At 35.4% G+C, this 19682-nt stretch overlaps 1 protein-coding gene across 1 annotated transcript in view; it reads right to left on the minus strand.

Annotated features, from left to right (window-relative positions):
* Positions 1–19682, minus strand: part of DNAH5 (dynein axonemal heavy chain 5) — a 293673-nt gene that overhangs the window by 212346 nt on the left and 61645 nt on the right. Inside the window, exons 19-22 of the mRNA XM_044681991.1 lie at positions 18661–18903; positions 16121–16311; positions 15937–16027; positions 5779–5912 (exon numbers count right to left, since the gene is read on the minus strand). Of these exons, the coding sequence (XP_044537926.1) occupies positions 5779–5912; positions 15937–16027; positions 16121–16311; positions 18661–18903 (659 nt within the window). The remainder of the gene's footprint in view (positions 1–5778; positions 5913–15936; positions 16028–16120; positions 16312–18660; positions 18904–19682) is intronic.

The raw sequence follows: 19682 nt of genomic DNA on the forward strand, positions 1-19682 counted from the left end.
TATATATATATATATATATATATATATATATATATATATATATATATATATATATATTACATATGTATAAAACATTTGTTTGATCCTCATAACAGACCTGGAAGATAAGTAGTATTATTAACCCTATTTTACAGTTGCAACAAACAGAGGTTCAATAAGTTGCCCATTGTCACAGAGTTAGTATCTAAGGGAATTTTCAAACTCAGAACTTCTAAACTCAAGGCCCAGTGCTTTAGGCCATGTGACACCTTGTTGAAGAAGAAATGATTGCAATAAATTCAAATTCTAGTATGATAATAATTATTTACATTTATATAGCACTTACTATGTGCCAATTCCTGAGCTAAGTACTTCACAACTATTATCTCATCCTATCCTCACAACAACCCTAAGAGTTATTATTATTATTTATTAATATTATTTTTATAGCATATATTATAATTATATATAATTAATTATTATTAATCCCTTTTTTACTTATGAAGAAACTGAGGCAAACAGAGGTTAAGCAACTAGTCCAGGCCACAAAACTCCTAAGTATCTAAAGCTGGATTTGAACCCTGTTCTTCCTGACTCCAAGAACAGCACTCTAGCCACTGTGCCATCTAGTTGCCTCTAGGCAGCAATGGTTGCAAGAAATCCATATATAGAATGAAAGAGGAATACAATATAATTTATATATCTGCTAATAACTAATGGCTTATTTTTAGAAAATTCAAAATACGAACATCCTAATGAAGTTTTTGTTGGGGAGTAGAATGAATATTGTACTGGGAATCGAAAGAAATAAGTCTAATTGGCTCTGACCCTGCCTTCTAGTGTAATCTTTGAAAATGTCACTTCAGTTCTTTGGGCCCATACTATTCATCTGCAAAATGAGAGAGGTTGGTTAGACTGAATTTAATTCAGTTAAATACCTAGTAAGATAGCAACGAAATAGAATCTGCTTTTTAAAATTTTACAATGGGAAACACAATTTGACAAATAGTTTTGATGCAGGGAAGATATAATAGTTCTAACAACAATGACAACAATGACAAGTCCAGGCAAAGTGCTAAGAAAAATATGAAAGTGGAGATAATCTCTTTTTAGTTGGGGGGTTGAGGAGGGTTCAAGGAGGAGTGACACTCGAGTTAGACCTTCAACTTAAGGAACGACTTCAATGGGAAGAAGGTTCTTTGGAGGAAAGAGATGATGATAGTACTGGGGTTCTGGAACCTGACTGGTCCTAGGTGCCCTAATTTAGCATCTTTCTCCCCAGCCCCCAAATGTGATAGACCCAGCCATGAATTCTGTCATTTTGCTAAAGAAAATATCATCCCAGGACCTGGCTGCTCCTCATACAACTTGGTCACTGAAGGCATTAAATGGTCCCAGCCTCAGAGAGTCTGAATGTCTCAGCCTCCATGGAGACCACTCCAGTCACCGTGTCCTATTCTGTCACATTAAAGGGAAGCTCCTTGAAGTCGAGGACTTTTTGCCCCTTTTTGTATCTTCAGCCCTTAGTACAGTGCCTATCACATAGTAGACACTTAATACATGTTCATGATTGAATGAAGTTGACCAAATATGTTTCCAAAAGTTCACCAAAGCTGAGGATAAATAACATCTTTATCCTTTTTTGCATATTCTTGCTCTGTTAGGGCAAAGTAAGTCTCTTTTTTTGTTAATTGCTCATTTCAACCCAAAATCAAACCAGAACAAAAAGAGGATTGGCATGGATGGAGGGTTGATGGAAAGAGGGGAGTAAGTTATGGAGAAGAGATAGAAACTACATCATGTATAATGTCTGCTCTAGCTCCAATACACTATGATTCTACTGACATTCAAAATTCAGCAGATAGTCTTGAATTAAAACTAAAATAATGATACACTTAATAGATTTGCACAAAAATGCATTCAAAAATTATTTTATAAAGTTTGTCTTTTTTCATTGGCTTGCATAATTTCAGAGAAATAAATTCATGATGAAAAATGCTTTGAGATACAATTTTTAATTTAAGAAAGCCAAGCTTTATCTCCTACATATCAAACAGAAACTCAATAACTTTCTGATAAAATATTAGCAATAACTCTCAAAATGAATCAAATACAATCCACTTAAACTGGCTTCTGAAAGTGTATTCTGCATGTAGCAGAAATGTTCTTCAGTATTCAAAAGGTGACCATGATGATGATGGTGTTAATGATGATAGTGATGCTAACAAAAGCTTTCATGGCTCAGCTAGTTTAGAGACAAATCAAATCCAGGTTTTTTAAAACCTAGTCCAGTGCTATTTATCCCAAACTGACTGTCACTTAGATCTTCTACCCTTCAGAAATAGTTGAGTTGCCTGATGGGGTCCCCTAGATGAGCCTATGTAATGCAGCATTTTTGTCCTACACAGATATTATATACTTAGCAATGAAACTTGATCAAAAGTATCTATCCCCTGTGCTGCCTGGCTCATAGTAAGCACTGAATTCATTCTTTTTTCATTTTTAATCTGTAGAGGGAGCAATTTGAAAGTAAAAAGATAAAGAATGATCGTTGAAACCATGTGTCATTGCCAGTCAGCTGTTTAGAAGCATTGCCAAGCACCCATCTCAGATATATTAGATTTGTGATCCAGGGTAGGCCAGTAAATTTCTCTGAGCCTCAGTTTCCTCATCTGCAAAATGGCTATAATAATACTTACACATTTAGTTTATAGAGTTGTTAGGCAGGTACTTTCAGTGGTTAAATTTGCATGTAAAATAAGTTCTAACCATTACTATTACTCCTTGGAAGACACGTAATACTCTAGAAAGGATAGAATTAAGTTCTGGCTTGACTTTTGAAAGAAGGGGAAAGATAGGCAAGCTAATATACTGTCCATGAAGCTGGGAAGTAGTTCAACAATTCTGGAAAATAATTTTGAACTACAAGATTTTTAAAAATTATTTAATCTGCATATTTTGACTCAATCACACTACTGGATATATAAGCGAAGGAGGCCACGTAGAGTAAAGGAAGACCTGATTTTACCTCCTTCAATCTATCCTGTGTACCTTTGCCAGATTGGTCTTGCATAAGCAGTGTTTGATTGTCTTGTGGTCATTTTTTCTCTCCAAGTAAACTATAAGTTCCTTCATAGTAGAGACCCCCTCTAATACTTCCATAGTCTTGAACATATTCCTCCAGCTATTTAATTTGAATCAAATATATACAAAGGGATTTATTGCAGTATTTTTGTGATAACAAAAAAAATTGTGTCCATTTATTGTGTAATGGCTGAAAAAATTATGGAATATGGATATAAGAGAATATGATTTTGCATTAAGAAAGGTGTATTGGAATTCAGAAAAATATGGGAAAACTTGGATGAAGTGATGGAGAATTGAACAAACAGAACAAAGAAAACAGAATACCCAATGACGCCAGCAATACAAATAAAAAGAATAATAAAAGGAAGCTAGACTAGGATAATGGTAAGGATCAATCTTAGACCCAGGAAAGAAATAATGAAATATATTTTTCTTCCTAGAAAGGAGAAGAGACGATAAGTAAAAACTTTTGTCTACATCATTGGAAGTGGTCATAGTGCAGTAGTTGGTTTTTATTAATTATTTTTCATTGTTTTAAGGAATGATTCAATATGGAAAACTTGGAGGAGTTCCCAGGAAGCAAGCAGCTCCCCAAAATATTAATATCTTTTTCTCTTTCTCCACATCCCCATAACAAGTCCAAAAAGATGCTGCTCAGTAACTGAATGACTGCTTAGTAATCACTTATCTTCCTTCCAGTAAGGGAAGATTGTAATGCAGGATTGATTGATGCATCAATCCTGCATTACAAGATTCAGGAGAAATAAGTCTAAGAAGGGAAAGTCATTCCTGCTTCTGTAGGTAGAACCATATAGCTTTAGCTGCTATTACTTCTAATAAACTTTTCTTGTCTACCCTTTCATTCTTCCTCCTAGTGTGTAGTTTGTCCCCCACCCCTTACATAAAAATTAATGGTCTCTAATATCTGTTTAATATTTATCATTAGCTGTGACAAAAGAAGTTTGGGGAAGGGTAATCTGGAAAAAAATGGGGGCCCAATCAGTCTTCTGTACAAAGAGCAGAAATGCAAAAGAATATGTCTAATGGTCCCTCTGCAGGATAAAAATCCCAAATCTTTATAGGACTACTCTGCTAGAGCATTCCTTAACCAGTTCAAGGTGATATCCCAAAGTAGAAAACAATGAAAGATTTTTAAACTGAAGCAAATCAACAATCTCCTGGCCTAAGGAAGGTCATAGAATCAGAGATGTAAATTGGGGGTGGAGGACAACTGGGTGGCTCAGTGGATTGAGAGTCAGAGATGGGAGGTCCTGGGTTCAAATCTGACCTCAGACACTTCCTAGCTGTGTGACCCTGGGCAAGTCACTTAATCCCCATTGCCTAGCTCTCAACACTTTTCTGCCTTGGAACCAATACAGAGTATTGACTCCAAGATGGAAGGTATGGGTTTAAAAAAAAAATGTAGATTCGGAAGAAACCCCAGGGATCATCAACTATAGAAATTAATAAACCTTTCTTAGTAAATTTGAGTCTCTCCTGGTCTAAGAAGGAGAGAAGTGCCCTTTGGGACTCTCAGATTCTCTGCCTTGGTCTACCTCACCTAAAAGCTTTGGCTTATCAGTGAGTAAAGACACCTACAGAGTGATGGACCCCCTTCTGTCCACTCTCTTAGCACTTAAGCATCATTGGCATTTTATATTGCAAGGAAAACCTGTCTTCCGTGGAGCTCCTGTTAGTTTCTCTTAAGGAGATCAGTGCCTGCAGCCTTACATTCAGGAGACTCGAGAGGCAAGCTCTTATTTTTATTGCAATGTTGTATATAAATCAAATCCTTTTTCAAATATAGTAAAAGAGATGACTACTGGAAGGATAATAATTTTGTAAAGTGAAAAATCCTTTGAGAGGAGGTAAAGTTATAATCTGAATATGATTTTGCAAACTGGGATTTGGGTATAGCAGAATTATTTAAAGTAGTACATACTTTCTGCTATTTTTTCATATCTACAGTCTTAAAGATTCATTCAGAACTCAGTATATCAATAATACCATAACCTCTTTGAATGGAAATGAGCTTTTTCGGTCAAAAAGCATTCATTGAGCACCTACCACATGCCAGACACTGTGCTAAACACTGCGGATGCAGAGAAAGGCAAAAACTAGAAAGTCCTTCATCTCAAGTAGTTTATAGTGTTTTCTCTCCCCAACTCTGTCTCTTGAAACATCTAATTGGTTGCCTTCAAGGCTCAGGTCAAATTTCCTTCTCTTCAAGAAGTCTTTCCTGACTTCCTCAGTTGCTAATGCCCCCAACTCAAAATTACTGGTTTTGTTTTTGATACACACTTTCTTGTGAATATGATATACCAAGCTATCTAGCTCTCCTTTCCTTCCTTTCCCCTCCCCAAGCTCTTTTAGGCTGTTTGATATTTATATTTGTATATTTATCCAGTACCTAGCATGTACCTGCCACAGAGGAAGTGCTTAATAAATGTTAGTTGATTGAAAGGTTCCACTTCTTTTTTTTTTTTTTTTTTTTTTTTTTTAGATTTTTTTTTTAAACCCTTGTACTTCAGTGTATTGTCTCATAGGTGGAAGATTGGTAAGGGTGGGCAATGGGGGTCAAGTGACCTGCCCAGGGTCACACAGCTGGGAAGTGGCTGAGGCCGGGTTTGAACCTAGGAAAGGTTCCACTTCTAATAACCAAAGATCCCTGTGCCTGAAGGAAACTTCAAGGAGTATATACTCTCGACCCACCTTTTTGGTAGAGTTGATGATTGTGCTAAGCAGAGAAACCAATTTCATAATCTCTTTATTGTCAGAGACACTTTTATAATAGTTCTTACTTTGCACAGGAACTGGTAAGTTGACAGATGCCATCTCAAAGGTATCTAAAAGGGAAAAGTTCACAGTAACAATAAGATCAAACTCTAGTTAAAATAAGTTACAAGCACTTCTTTGGGTCATAACTAAAATAATACTCTTTTTTTAAACCCTTGCTTTCCACCTTAGAATCAATACTCCATTTTGGTTCCAAGGCGAAGAGTGGTAAGGGTAGGTAATTGGGGTTAAGTGGCTTGCCCAGGGTCACACAGCCAGGAATTAATTGTCTGAGACCAGATTTGAACCTAGGACCTCCCGTCTGTAGGCCTGGTTCTCAATCCAGTGAGCTACCCAGCTGCCCCCTAAAATATTGCTCTTTGTGGTGATAATACTTCACAAATAATCTCCCTTCTTTCTAATACACGATTGAATGCTGGGAATCAGTAAATATAGTAAAATCCTTTCACAATTTTTGGGGGAAATTTCTGGGAATCCTAGGGAAGTGTAAATCAAGGGAAATTAAGAAAGAAATTAAAAGATAATTTCAACAAACATTTCTCATTTTCCTACTTTATGCAAAATACATTGCTAAACACTGAGGATGCAAAAATGAGAAATAATGTCCTTTCCACTCTCAAGGAGCTTTCATTCTAATAAAGAAATCAGAAGACTGTGTAAATCTTATATGAAGTAGAGTATGATAGAGGAAATGCTATGACAAACTTGGTAAGGGAGAAATCATTTTCACTTAGTAAGTCAGAGAAGATATGATGGAGGACAAGGAGGTGAGGAGAAGAGGAAGTAGACATAAGCCTATTCCAACTATGAAAATGGGCATAAGAAAAGAAGGGAGCAAAATGAAACAGCCATATAGAGAGCTTTGATTGCCAAATAGATTATGGGAAAAGATCTCAGGAATTTACTTTTATTCAGTAAGCAAAGGAATTTTTGCCCTAAGGAGGAGGAAGAAATGGAATGAAGAGCAGAGAACAACTACATGATACAGTAAATAGCCTGAAATCAGGAAGATACATCTTTATGAGTTCAAATCTGGTTTCAGACACTTATTAACTATATGTTTCACTTAACCTATTTGCCTCAGTTTCTTCATCTGGAAAATGAGCTGGAGAAGGAAATGGAAAACCACTCCAGAATCTTTGCCAAGAAAATGCCAGTTGGAGTCACAAAGAGTCAGACACTGATAAAAGAGTGAACAATAAGGGCACAGCAGAGGTGTCAAACGTGGGTCCCTCCTGAAGACCCTCAGAAACAAGATTTAAAATGTCACTGAAAATTTTTAACAAAATTAAAAATATATACAATAAAACAGATGCTATTACGGTGTGGTTTTCCAGGTAAATATGTGCCTGCAGGGACCTTATATATGCTTGTATTTGAGTTTGATATCACTGGTGGAGGGCAAGATGGTATTCTAAGGTTAAGCCTGAACTAGAGTAGCTGCAATTGGAGTTCACAGACTGTGCTAGGAGCTGTGATGAGAAAACAAAGATTAAAAACAAAAGAATTCCTGCTTCCAAGGCAGGAATAATCTTCTGGGGAATGCAGTATAATGGCACTTGGAATCTGGAGGGGCTTCACAAAGGAGCTAGCACCTGAGCAAAGGGTAGCACCTGTACACTCCTCTCTCATAAACAAAACCCTCCAACTGCTTTCCTCAAATTTAAAGTACTCTGGAGGCCCTTGTTCATTCAAAACCATAGTTCACAGGCCCCTAGCCATGTCTTTATTTGTTTTTTTGCTGGTTAGCCAGATAATACAATTAGGTGAAAGTAGACATTTAAAGAATTAGCATAGGAAGAAAAGTTGAAATAGAACTTTCCTGCCAATAAATATAGGGCACACTCTCTCATAAATGGCAATGAGTGAGGAGAATATGAAACAAAAACAAAAGGAAACATTTAAATATGAAAAACTAACAGATATTATATATCAAGAAATGAGTCAAATATAGGAATGCAAAGCATTCCCCGATTGACAAATAGTCAAAGGATATGAACAGGTAATTTCTCAAATGAAGAAATTAAAGCTATCTTTAGTCATATAAAAATGCTCCAAATCACTATTGATTAGAGAAATGCAAATTAAAACAGTTGTGAGGTACCATCTTAAATGCATCAGACTGGCTAACATGACAAAAATTTTAAATGATAAATGTTGGAGGGGGTCTGGAAAAATTGGGACACTAATACACTGCTGGTGGAGCTGTGAACTGATATAATCATTCTGGAGAACAATCATACCCAAAAGCCATCAACACATGTATACCCTTTGACTCACCGCACTGAGGGAGCTCTATCATTTTCAAATGGGTTTCTATTATGTAGTTTTCTCCAAATATAGGGTAGATGGGGAATGAGTGGGCGTGGTGAAGAGTTCATGGCACACACCTATGTCAGGTAGCATCCTGGGGAATGGTTGTCCAGAGGCCAGAACAGAGTCACAGCCAACTAACTTCATGGCTTTTAGGTCCCCACAGGATGCACAGAGTAATAAGAAGGCAGCTATCACTGTTCATTACATCTTGTAAGGCTGGTTCTACTGAGTGGCCCAGAGAGGATGTGCATAAACTTTTCTTCTTTTCTCAGTCCTCCAATGTGACTCCCATTCACAAAAGACCTCAAGTACATTTTCACTGAGAAAATCAAGGCCTTCCCAATGAGCTATATCATTTCCACCATGCTACCCCTAAAAATCCTGTATAAAATCTACAGTCCTCACCTCCTTTGTTCTAGTAACTGAGGAAAAGACAATCTTGTCTTGGCCAACACTAACCCTTCTGCTTAGACCCCTCATCCTATTCCTCACCATGTCCTCCATATGAATGTTCTAATTATTATTCCTTCCGTTGTCATTTTCAATTTCTCCCAGGAACGTGTCCAAGAATATCTCTTCTACAAAAAGTAAAAATTAAAAAAACTTGTCTTGACCTTGTAATCCTCTCATGTAGTCATCCTCCTCACTGCCAAGCTTTTCACCTCCCACTCATTTCTCAGCTTTTCCTAAGTTGTTTTCTGACCCACCACTCTTCTGAGACTGCTGTCTTAAATGTTAAATCTAATGACCTTTTCTCAGTCCTCATCCTCCTTGGCCTCTACAGATTTTGACAGTGTCAACCATTTCCATCTTCAGTTCAGTTGTTTTTCTGTCATGTCTGACTCTCTTCATGACCCTATTTGGCATTTTCATGGCAAAGACACCAGAGTAGTTATTTCCTGTTCCAGCACATTTTACAGATAAGAAAACTGAGGCAAACAGTTAAACAACTTGCTGAGGTTGTACATCTGGTACGTGACTGAAGCCAGATTTTAATTCAGGAAGATGTCTTCTTGACTCCAGGCCCAAGACTCTAATCTCCTACATAATTTCTCTTTTGACTTTCAAGGTAATATTCTTTCCTTGCTTTCTTCATGTCTATTTTGCCTATTTTTCTACTTTTGCTCAGTATATGATACTAGATTAGCTATCTCCTTTCCAATTAGCATGCTGCTTTGGACCTTTTCTCTATATTCTCCCTCAGTGATTGTATCAGATCCTATCAGTTGAATTGTTACATGTTTACTATGATTCCTCACACTATTTACAAATATCCCTTCCATACACAGACTTTCCCTATCATGATTTTGATATATCACTGGTCAGCATAAGAAATTAGATGGGAATTTTGGGAGAGTTTTGTAGAAGCCATAGATGACATGGCAAGGCCAGCAGGTGACACAGAAGAAGTTTAGAAACTCATTTTTACATAACATTGACCAACATATAACCCAAGACCAAATATTTACCCAAAATTTACACTAAGGTACTATATACACCTCATAAAATAAGAAGAAAAAAATTTAGACTTCTTTTCTAGTATGAAGAGACGATCAAAAAAATTTACTTAGATTTTCTAGATGTGTAGGGGTGTAGAATCATTCCCCTAACCCCTTCACGGTGGAAGGGATGCCTGCATATAAAAAAATATTATAATTTTTCTCTTGAACTCATCACTAACTTGTCAACTGCTTAATAGACACATAGATATCCTAACGGCAACCTAAACTGAATATGCTAAAAACTGGGTTATTCATTCTCCTTTCCCAAATAAATTCCTCCAAATTTTCCTATTAATATTGATGATAAAGGTTGCCTAGTTTTTGTTGAGTCATCTCTTAATTCTTTCCTTTCCTTCATTCAGTCAGCAGCCCAAACCCTTTCAATTTGATCTCCATAATACCGCTACCAATTGTTTCCTTCTTTTTACTCACAAGATTGTTCCATAATCACCAACTTGTCTCAGGCCCTTACATCTACTCTGGGTTGCTGCAATAGCCTTTGGTTTGACTTCTCTGTTTCCAACAGCCTCTCCCATCCATCCTCTATATAGCTGTCATATTGAAATATTTGAAACACAGAACTAACCATGAAACTCCCCTACTAAAGGTCAGTGCTAACCCTAAATTCACAATCTCGATCCAGTCTACTTTTCCATCATTATCTCATATCACCCCACTTATGTATATTCCACATTACAGCCAGACTACACTATTCCACAGACTTCACATCTGCCCTCTTAACAAAAAAAATGTTTTCTCTGTGTTTGAAATATACTTTCCTTTCTTCTCCAATCCCTATCTTCCTTTGATACTAATTGGGAGAAAATGAGGTTCTTCACTATGAATTGGAATGAATATGTATCTCCAGAGTGCTCTTAACTGGAGTACCAGACTATGAGAGCCCTGTGTGTGAGAGGGAAGTGTTGTTACAGTCTTTTCAAGATTCAGCTCCTTTGTGAAGCCTTCCTTAACTCCAAACCCCCAAATGCTAATGATCCTTCCCTCCTCAATTATCTTGTATTTAACTGTCCATATGCATATTGTATCTATCATTAGGACTCCAAAGTTGCAAGCCTAAGCAACTAGAAATCAAAATCAATAGAGAGAATTTATCCCAAAAAGCGCTTTTAAGGAAAACTTTTAGATTGGTTGAGTTTTAAGTTTCAGAGGACTAAATGAAAATTCAAAATAGAGTCTACATCTTTGGCACAAATTGGGGGTGGAAATAGTTTTCATAACTATTGTAATAAACCATGTTTCTATTTCTAGAGCTGCCACTAATTAGCTAGTTGTGTGACCTTGGGCAAGTCAACCCGTCTGGATTATAGATTACTAATTACCAGACAATAAAACTGGAAAATGTAGCGTGATATTTAGAATCTTTAAAATATGTGGACCTTGACATTTAGTAAATTAAAAACTGGCTAATAGTTCAACCCTCTGATTTTAATTTCAAAAGAAGCTTGAAATAAGAGTCACAGGATCACAGGATGTGCAGCCAGAAGAACTTTAGAAATCACAGATATTTCAAAATTAAAAGGGGCTTTGGAGGCCATCCCCTACCTGCAAAAGATCCTCCCCTAACGATGACTAGTACTAATCCAAGCTTAACTAGAAGATATCCAATTAGGAGAGAGTGATTATCTCCCAAGGCAACCTATTCCACTTTTAAATAGCTCTAATTGGCTAGGAAACTTTTCTTATATAAAGACTAAATTTGACTTTTTACAACTCTAACCCTCGCCCCTACTTCTGTTCTCTAAAGAAAAACAAAACATGTCTGATTCCTCTCTTATATGACTGTTCCTCAACTACTGGAAGACACATCATATCTTTCTAAGTATTCTCTCCTGCAGAGTAAGAATTTCAAACGCATCTCCCTTATGTGTCATGGTCTTAAGGTCTTTAACCATTCTGGTTGACTCTCCAGGTTACCAATGTCCTTCCTAAAATAAAGAGGCCATAACTGATCACAATACTGCTGACTTAGTCTGAACAAGAGGAAGGGAAAGTGAAAGGAATATACATTTATACAGCACCTTCCAGGTGCCAGGTACACCTTTCAAGGTAGGTACTATTATAACACCCATTTTATAATTGAGGAAACTGAGGCAGACAGAAACTAAGTTTCTTGATCAGTGTCACATAGCTAGTAAATGTCTGAAGTCAGATCTGAACTCAAGTCTTCATGACTACATGTCTAGTTGACCCTGGCTAGACCATTAGAGATTATTAGATCATTAGAATTATGACTTCCTTGTGTTTCTTACTATAGGAATGTTAGGGATAGAGTGATTTCAGGGTGTAGCTAAAAGAAGGGAATTTTGATATAAGCCCTGGGAGAGGATTATGGGAAGGAGGAAGGAATTGTGGGAGTATGACTGATTGAAACTGTCACTACTTCCTTCTTGGATTTTAACTGACCTTGAAGGAAAGTTTGACTCCCAACCTTGCTTTTTCAAGATGAAAGGAGGTTTTGCTCTGAAAGATTCTCCTTAGAGAGTCATAATTTTGTGGAGAAGTCATTTGACTCCTAGGTTGAGGATCTGCTTTAGAGAAAACTGTTATCCTGAGAGATCATCTGCCAGAGACCAACTCTAAAAATCATCTTTGGCCAAGGTAATCCAGAGATTTTCATCTGGGACTTTGAATTATTTAGGGCAGCCAAACCCAGGCTTTTCCCTTTCTTTTTTGTGAATCTCTAGTGGATAGATCAGGTTAGAGTCAGATAGAATTTTGTTGTTTTGTTTTTTTTGTTTTTTTTAGATAGATCAGGAAGCTGTAGGCAAGGCCCACAGAAGAAATAGAAGACTCTCCTTTTGCAGGAGACATAGAAGTTTGTGTGGAGCTTAGTTTCTAAGATTGTTAGGGTCTTACTTACCAGTTTTCCTTATTCCCTCAATAAAATAGATTGTATTTTTACAAGCCAAAGGTTTTGTGCTTTACTGGCCCTGGGGAGTTCCTAGGTGGGTTGTATCATCTCACATCCCTCTAGAACAGTTCCCTATTACATTACAATACTGCCTAAGACCACAATGGCTCTTTTGGTTGCCATATTACTCATATGGAGTCTACAGTCCATTTAACCCCCTAGATTATTTTAAAACTGCTGCCTGAACATTCATTTCTTATACTTGAGAAATTATTTTTTACCCACTTATAAGACTTTTAAGTTTGTCCTCATTCAATTTTATTTTAGTAGATTAGCCTCAATGATCTAATCCACTTTGAGTCACATGTATATTTGCTAAGTATGTTTTTATCTGCACCAGTGAAAAAACTGTACACCGTGCAGAATCAAACACAGCTCCTTAGGCTGTTCAATGAATAAAACAAACATTTGTTATCCATCTACTATATGCCAGATTCTGTGTGAGAAGCACTAGAGATAAAGAGATAAAAAAGAAGCAGTGCATGTCTTCATGGAGTTTATATTCTAGTTGGAGAAAGTTATGTTCACAGGTAAGTAAACACAACATTTATACAGAATGAATACAAGGTAATCTGGAATTAAAGAAGTAATAACACTTGGGAAAATCCAAGTTGACAGTGAATTACTACTGTGTCCATTTCTGGGTCCAGCCATGCACTCAGTTCCAGATCAATTTAAGCTATCTCTATTTATATTTTCTATGAGAACAACATGAGAATTTTTTATCAAACCTAACCCAGAATATACATTTTACAGTTAAGAGAACTGAGCCCCAGATAGAGCAAGTAATTTATCCAAGATCACAAGATTATGAAAGTATTAAAGGTATATAATATAGACAGATTTTGAATCTAAGTCTCTCAACTCTAAATCCTGTGCTCTTTCCATTATACTACATATTATATAATTTATATTTATGTAATATAATACGTATTATATAATTTATCTGGTCTCTATAATATGCATTTCCTTTTATACTTTAAAAAACCCCTGATTACATGTTGTATGTGAGTAGGTGGGAATTAGTAGGTAGATGCATAGCTCGGTAAGCTGGGTGGGTGGGTGAGAAAGAGAACTGAGTTATTTATAATAATTTTGTCTTGCCAACAAGAAAGCACTTCAAGTCTCTTCCACCTCCTCAAAAAGTCAAACTCTTTCAAAACAAGCTCTCAGACAAAAGATAGGAAAGTTAGAAAAAGAAAAGGGGTGCTGTGGATTTATATGGTATGTTCCCTTTTTTTCCTGTGTTTATAGGACGCATTTTTACTTTTTAATTGGGTACAGTTAACATAGAGGCTAGGTTGATAAATGTCAACTATTCTCCAGTTTTATTCAATAGAAATATGATTTTTAGTAATGTACTTATAATAATTATAACAAAATTTCATTGCAACAAAATAGTTTTTAAATCATATGCAGATTGAAGAAAAGGAATTTAATGACCTTTACCTCCCTAACTTCTCACCAAGTCAACAATTCATGGGCAGTGGACTGACAGATAACTCACAAGATGGGAAGAACTTGGTAGTAAATATGAAGAAGTAATATATGGAAGGATAGCTATGAATTGTGGTCTACCTCTGCTGAGACCAGAATAGTACCATCTCAACTACAATATGAAACATTGAATAGCACTGATCTGATATAACACCAAATTCAAGTCCCAAAGAAGATATTAAGGAGTTGGAAAGAATTTCTTAGCACTTATAGCCCCCAAACCACTCTCAATTCACAAATACAAATTGAATAGATGTAACATCGGTCAGAGGAATGAATCCTAAAAGATGATGCTGTTAAAGTGTTGTATTCAATACGCCAGCAAATTTGGAAAACTCAACAGTGCCACTAGATTGGAAAAGGTCTGTTTATATCCCAATCTTAAAGAAAGGCATTGCCCAAAGAATGTTCAAACTACCAAACAATTTCTCTCGTTTCACACACCAGTAAGGTCGTGCTTAAGGTTTTGAAAGCTAGACCTCAGCAATATGTAAACCAAGATTACCAGAAGTACAGGCTGGCTTTTAAAGAGGCAGAGAAACTAAAAGTCAAACCGTCAATACTTTCTGGATAATAGAGAAAGTATTTAGTTTTGCTTCCTTGACTACACTAAAGCTTTGACTGAGTGAATCACAACAAATTGTAGCAAGTTCTCTTAAGAAATGGGAGTATCGGATCATCTAACTTGTCTCCTGAAGAACTTGTATGTGGGTCAAGAAGCAACATTTAGAGCCAAATGCAGAACAAATATTTGGTCTAAGATTGGGAAAGGAATATGGAAAAGCTGTATATTGTCAACTTATTTAACTTGTATGTAGAATATATCATGTGAAAAACCAAACTGGACAAATCAAAATCTGGAATTAAAGTTACTAGGAGAAATATTGACAATCTTAGAAATGTAGATGCTACCATTCTGATGGCAGAAAGTGAAGAAAAATTAAGAAGCCTCTTGAGCGTAAAAGAGGAAAGTATAAAAGCTGGCTTGAATCTTAACATTAAAAAACTAAGATCATGATATCTGGTCCCATTACTTCCTAGAAAATAGAGGAAGAAGAAATGGAAATAATGTCAAATTTTCTATTCTTAGGCTCAAAGATCATTGCAGATGGTTACTGCAACCATGAAATTAAAAGACACTTCTTAGAAGGAAAACTATGGCAAATTTGGAAAGCATAGTAAAAAGAAGAGATATCATCTTACCAACATAGGTCCAGATAGTCAAAGCTATGATTTTCCCAGTAGTAATATATAGCTATGAGAATTGGACTATAAGGAAAGTTGAGTGCCACAGAATAGCTTTCAAATGATGGTGCTGCAGAAGAAATTTGAGATTTCCCTGGACAACAAGGAGATCAAATCAATCAATAATAAAAGAAATTAACTCTGACTATTCATTGGAAGGACAAATACTGGAGCAGACACTTAAATACTCTGGATACATAATGAGAAGACAGGACTCACTGGAAAAAAGTGCTGATGCTGGGGAAGACTGAAGGCAAAAAGAGAAGGGGACGGTAGAAGATAAGATAAAATAGACATTGTCATGAAAACAATGAACATAAGCTTGGACAGGTAAGGAGAGAGTAGAAAAGAGAAGAGCCTGGCATTGAGTCATGAATATTTGCACATAATTGAACAAGTAAACAGCAATAACAACTTTGATCAGAGTTTTTTCATTTCTATTATATAGGAAAATGATGCTTCGAAAAACTAGTGATAAAACAAATAGGTTTTGGAATAGTCTATTAAAATTTTGGAACTTAAAGAATGGTATTGATCTTGTCTCTCATTTCTTGTTTCAAAAAGAAACAAAAGACTACTTACCTTGAGTTCCGGCCTCTATTATGTCATCTTCTGAATCACTTTCTTTGTTGTTGTTTCTCAATGTGACAATTTTTCTTTCAAGTAGCTTTTTCTACAAAACATAAAACATTATTTTTATCCTTCCTCCTTAAGTAATGACTTTAAAATCTTTAATGTAAATTGGATTGCTTGGCTTCAAACTCACTGTGGATAATCGTTCTTTACTCCACTGGCCTACACCCTTCATGACACTGACAATACACTCCACTGCTCTATTAAGAGTCTGCTGCACGTCATCCAGAACTGGAGCCATCGAGATGTTTGGGATTGACAAGATGATGTTTGCTCTAAAAAGTGGAAGGCTGATCTGCTTTGGCTTAGATGGGTGGTCACTGTCTAGATTAACATAAGATGTGGCAGAAATTCACTTTAAAAATAAATGGTTAATTTCATTTTTTCATTGAAACAATTAAGGAACAAAAAGACTAATCCAATTCATGGTGACTGAAGGATTGAACCAAATCTCATGTTACTTTTTAAAGTCCTTTCTCAGACCTCATTTATCAGTCTATCCCTTTCTTTCATGTTTATCATTTTCTAATGTGCTTAATAACCATTTTATATCTTTATTTATTTGAACTTTTAGACAATAATATCCTTGAGGTTTGGGCCATGTTAAGTTCATCTTTGTTTCCCTCCTCAAGTGAAAAGTGTTTTTATGTAGTAAATATTTAAGGGTTTTTTTAAACCTTATCTTCCACCTTATAATCAATACTGTATATTGGTTACAAGGCAGAAGAACAGCAAGGATTATGCAATGGGAGTTAAGTGACTTGCTAAGCGTTACATAGCTAGGACATAGACAGTGTCTGTCTAGAACTAGCTCTCAATCCACTGAGCCACCTAGCTAGTCTAATACTATATTTTAAAATTGAATTCTAAACATTATGACCTAAGTATATACCTCTTAAAAGAAACCCACTCTCTAAAAGTCAGCCATATTCTCAAATAATTATGTAAATTATTATTTTATTGGTACTTAACAGAGATCATTATCATAGAAAAAGGATACTAAAATATAAGTTAAATAGTATACTAAAATATAAATTGAGTAGTAAAACTTTTACAATCCCTAAGGAAAGTTGATAAATAAATAAGCAAATTACTAAACATATTTATAAGAAGCAAGATAAATTTTGAAACAATTCACTAAAGTTTGGGAACCAAAAAAAAGCAATATTTATCTTATCTATGATTTATGGTTTTTAAAAGATCCACCAATGTCCATGTGGTGATATTTCCCATACAGTTCTCTCCCCAAAGAAACATACTGCCTGGTATAGTAAAGGGGAGCATCTGTTCATTAGACTCACTCCTAGATTTATACATTACACATCATTAGCAAACTAATCATAAAGGCAGCACAATGAGTTCGATTGCTGAATATGTCCCATGGCAAACATGATAATTATCCAGAACATCTTGGAGTCAGTGGAAGAATGTAAAGGGAAAACTATTATTCAAATATTTGTGAGTCAGTAATTTTTAACTTGGTGAGTTCCAATTTTTCAATAGTATACATATTATCCATGCTAAGAAAGGGGTGAGAAAAAAGTCCTGAATGTAAGGGGAGTCATTTAGCAATAAATTAATGAGAAGAAAATCATCTGAAACTAGCCAAAGGCTCCAAAAATCCTAAGATTTGGGATCAAAATGATACTAATGACTCCATCATTTAGAGAATCTAGACCAAAAAAATCAAAGGCATTATTATGTTATATGCATTGCATATATGAACCCATATTTAAACATTTCTACCTGAAGACTTGCAGTGATGGAGAATTCTTTTATTCCTGAAGAAGTCCAGTTCACCTTTGTACACCAGTAATTAAAACAGTATGCCCTTACATTTGCTTCTCTGAAACCTTAACTTTTACTCCTATTCTTCCTTTTAGGGTCATAGAGAGTAAATATAATTGCTCTTTCCTATGACAGCCTTTCAAATACTTGAAGATAGCCAACATGTTTTTCCTCCAGGGTAATCTCTTTTAGAGACTATGAGTTATTTCTAGAACTGATGCTCATGTGGCACAGTCAATATCTCCTCACCATGATGTTCACTCTTATCTGGTTCTGTCATTCCTAAAATAAAATGACAATAACCGAACACAATATTGTAGGAATAATCTAATTAATCCAGAGAAGAACAGGACTATTAACTCCTTCATTTCACACACTATTGTGCCTCAATGCAACCAAAACTTCACACCCTTTTTTAAAAAAGCCTGTCCCAATAATGACTTATAATAAGATGACAAACTGCCATGTATTTTTCATATAAATTAATATCTAGTCATTCCTCATCCATCTTCTTGAGCTGTTATTTTTAATAATATAAATGTAGAACTTCATACAACTTATTGATCCAGTTGATCATTCTATTATATTGAGATATTTTTGAATGATAAATGGATGATTGAATGAGTAAAAGGACACATTAAATGCTCAATGTGTGCAATCAAGATACTAACTCCACCATTCAGTATATTTATCCTTCCCAGATTTCTGACCATTCAATTTTCAAATTAGTTCATTTAATTTCAGGCATTTTTCTATAACCAAACTTTTAAAAAGTTAGCATAAAGCTAATTTTTGGACTAGGAGATTGACATAGAAAACATTTCTAAATTTGAACAGCTTTAAATAGCAAACTTTCTGATAAAAAAAAAACCTTGGGATTATTACCTCTGAAGTTAATAGTGTTGGATGAATAAGTCCGTTTACGAATTGTCTCTAAGGCATTCTTAGTAACCTTCAGAAGAGCATCAATGTTTTGGTGGTTGAAATGAGAAAGCAATTCACAAGCTTCTTCCTCTAAGATCTCATTCTCTTTCTTCTTTTTCCTGAGTATTGCAGAAGGGAGCCCAACTCCAGTCTGACTGGCATTAAGAGATGGCAGACTTTCTGATTTTCCCTGCTCTTCACCTGCTGCAACAAAATCATGTAAAATAAGTAACAACATATAGAGTGAATGTTTAAGGAGAATGAGAAGAAGAAAGATGATACTGTATAATTGTATTGAAGAAACTATAGGTAGTGAAAGATAGAAGATAAAGGGAGTAAGGGGGAAAGTATATAAGTATATAAAGTACTGAATTTGAAATCAATAAAACCAAATTCCCATTTTGCCTCCGACATTTAATATTTCTATGAGCAGAATATGTAAATCAAACATTTAAGCACACACTATATGTGAGGATTAAGAGAAATAAAAATCAAAATGGCAAAAGTCTTTGTTCTAAAGAAGCTTACATTCTATTGGGGAAAGCATAGAAGTTACAATATGTATACAGATAGATACAATACAAAGAAGGAAGTGATTGTGGTTGATTAATTATTAAGGGCAAATTATATGTATTATATTAGGCTAAATTCACTTAATTTCTTCCTGAGGTATCAAAATCTCATTCTATTATTAAGACCATGTAGCATATGGTTATTGAAATGTTTTGAGAAATTTTGCTGTACAGAATCAAATTATTTTAAATACAGTAGCTCATGTAGCTGTATAAACCCAAACCTCCAAATTATAGTCATTAAAGATCAAAGACATTATTATCTCATTGTAATAAATGCATTGTATTTTCATGTTCATAAATGTTTTCTGACAATAAACACCTATAAATCAGAAAGAGAATTCCAAAAAGTGAGAAAAAATGACTTGATATTATATATGTACATATAAACATATATATTCTTGTTGTTCA

This window comes from Gracilinanus agilis, chromosome 1, assembly GCF_016433145.1.
Source record: "Gracilinanus agilis isolate LMUSP501 chromosome 1, AgileGrace, whole genome shotgun sequence".
NCBI classification, from domain to species: Eukaryota; Metazoa; Chordata; class Mammalia; order Didelphimorphia; family Didelphidae; genus Gracilinanus; species Gracilinanus agilis.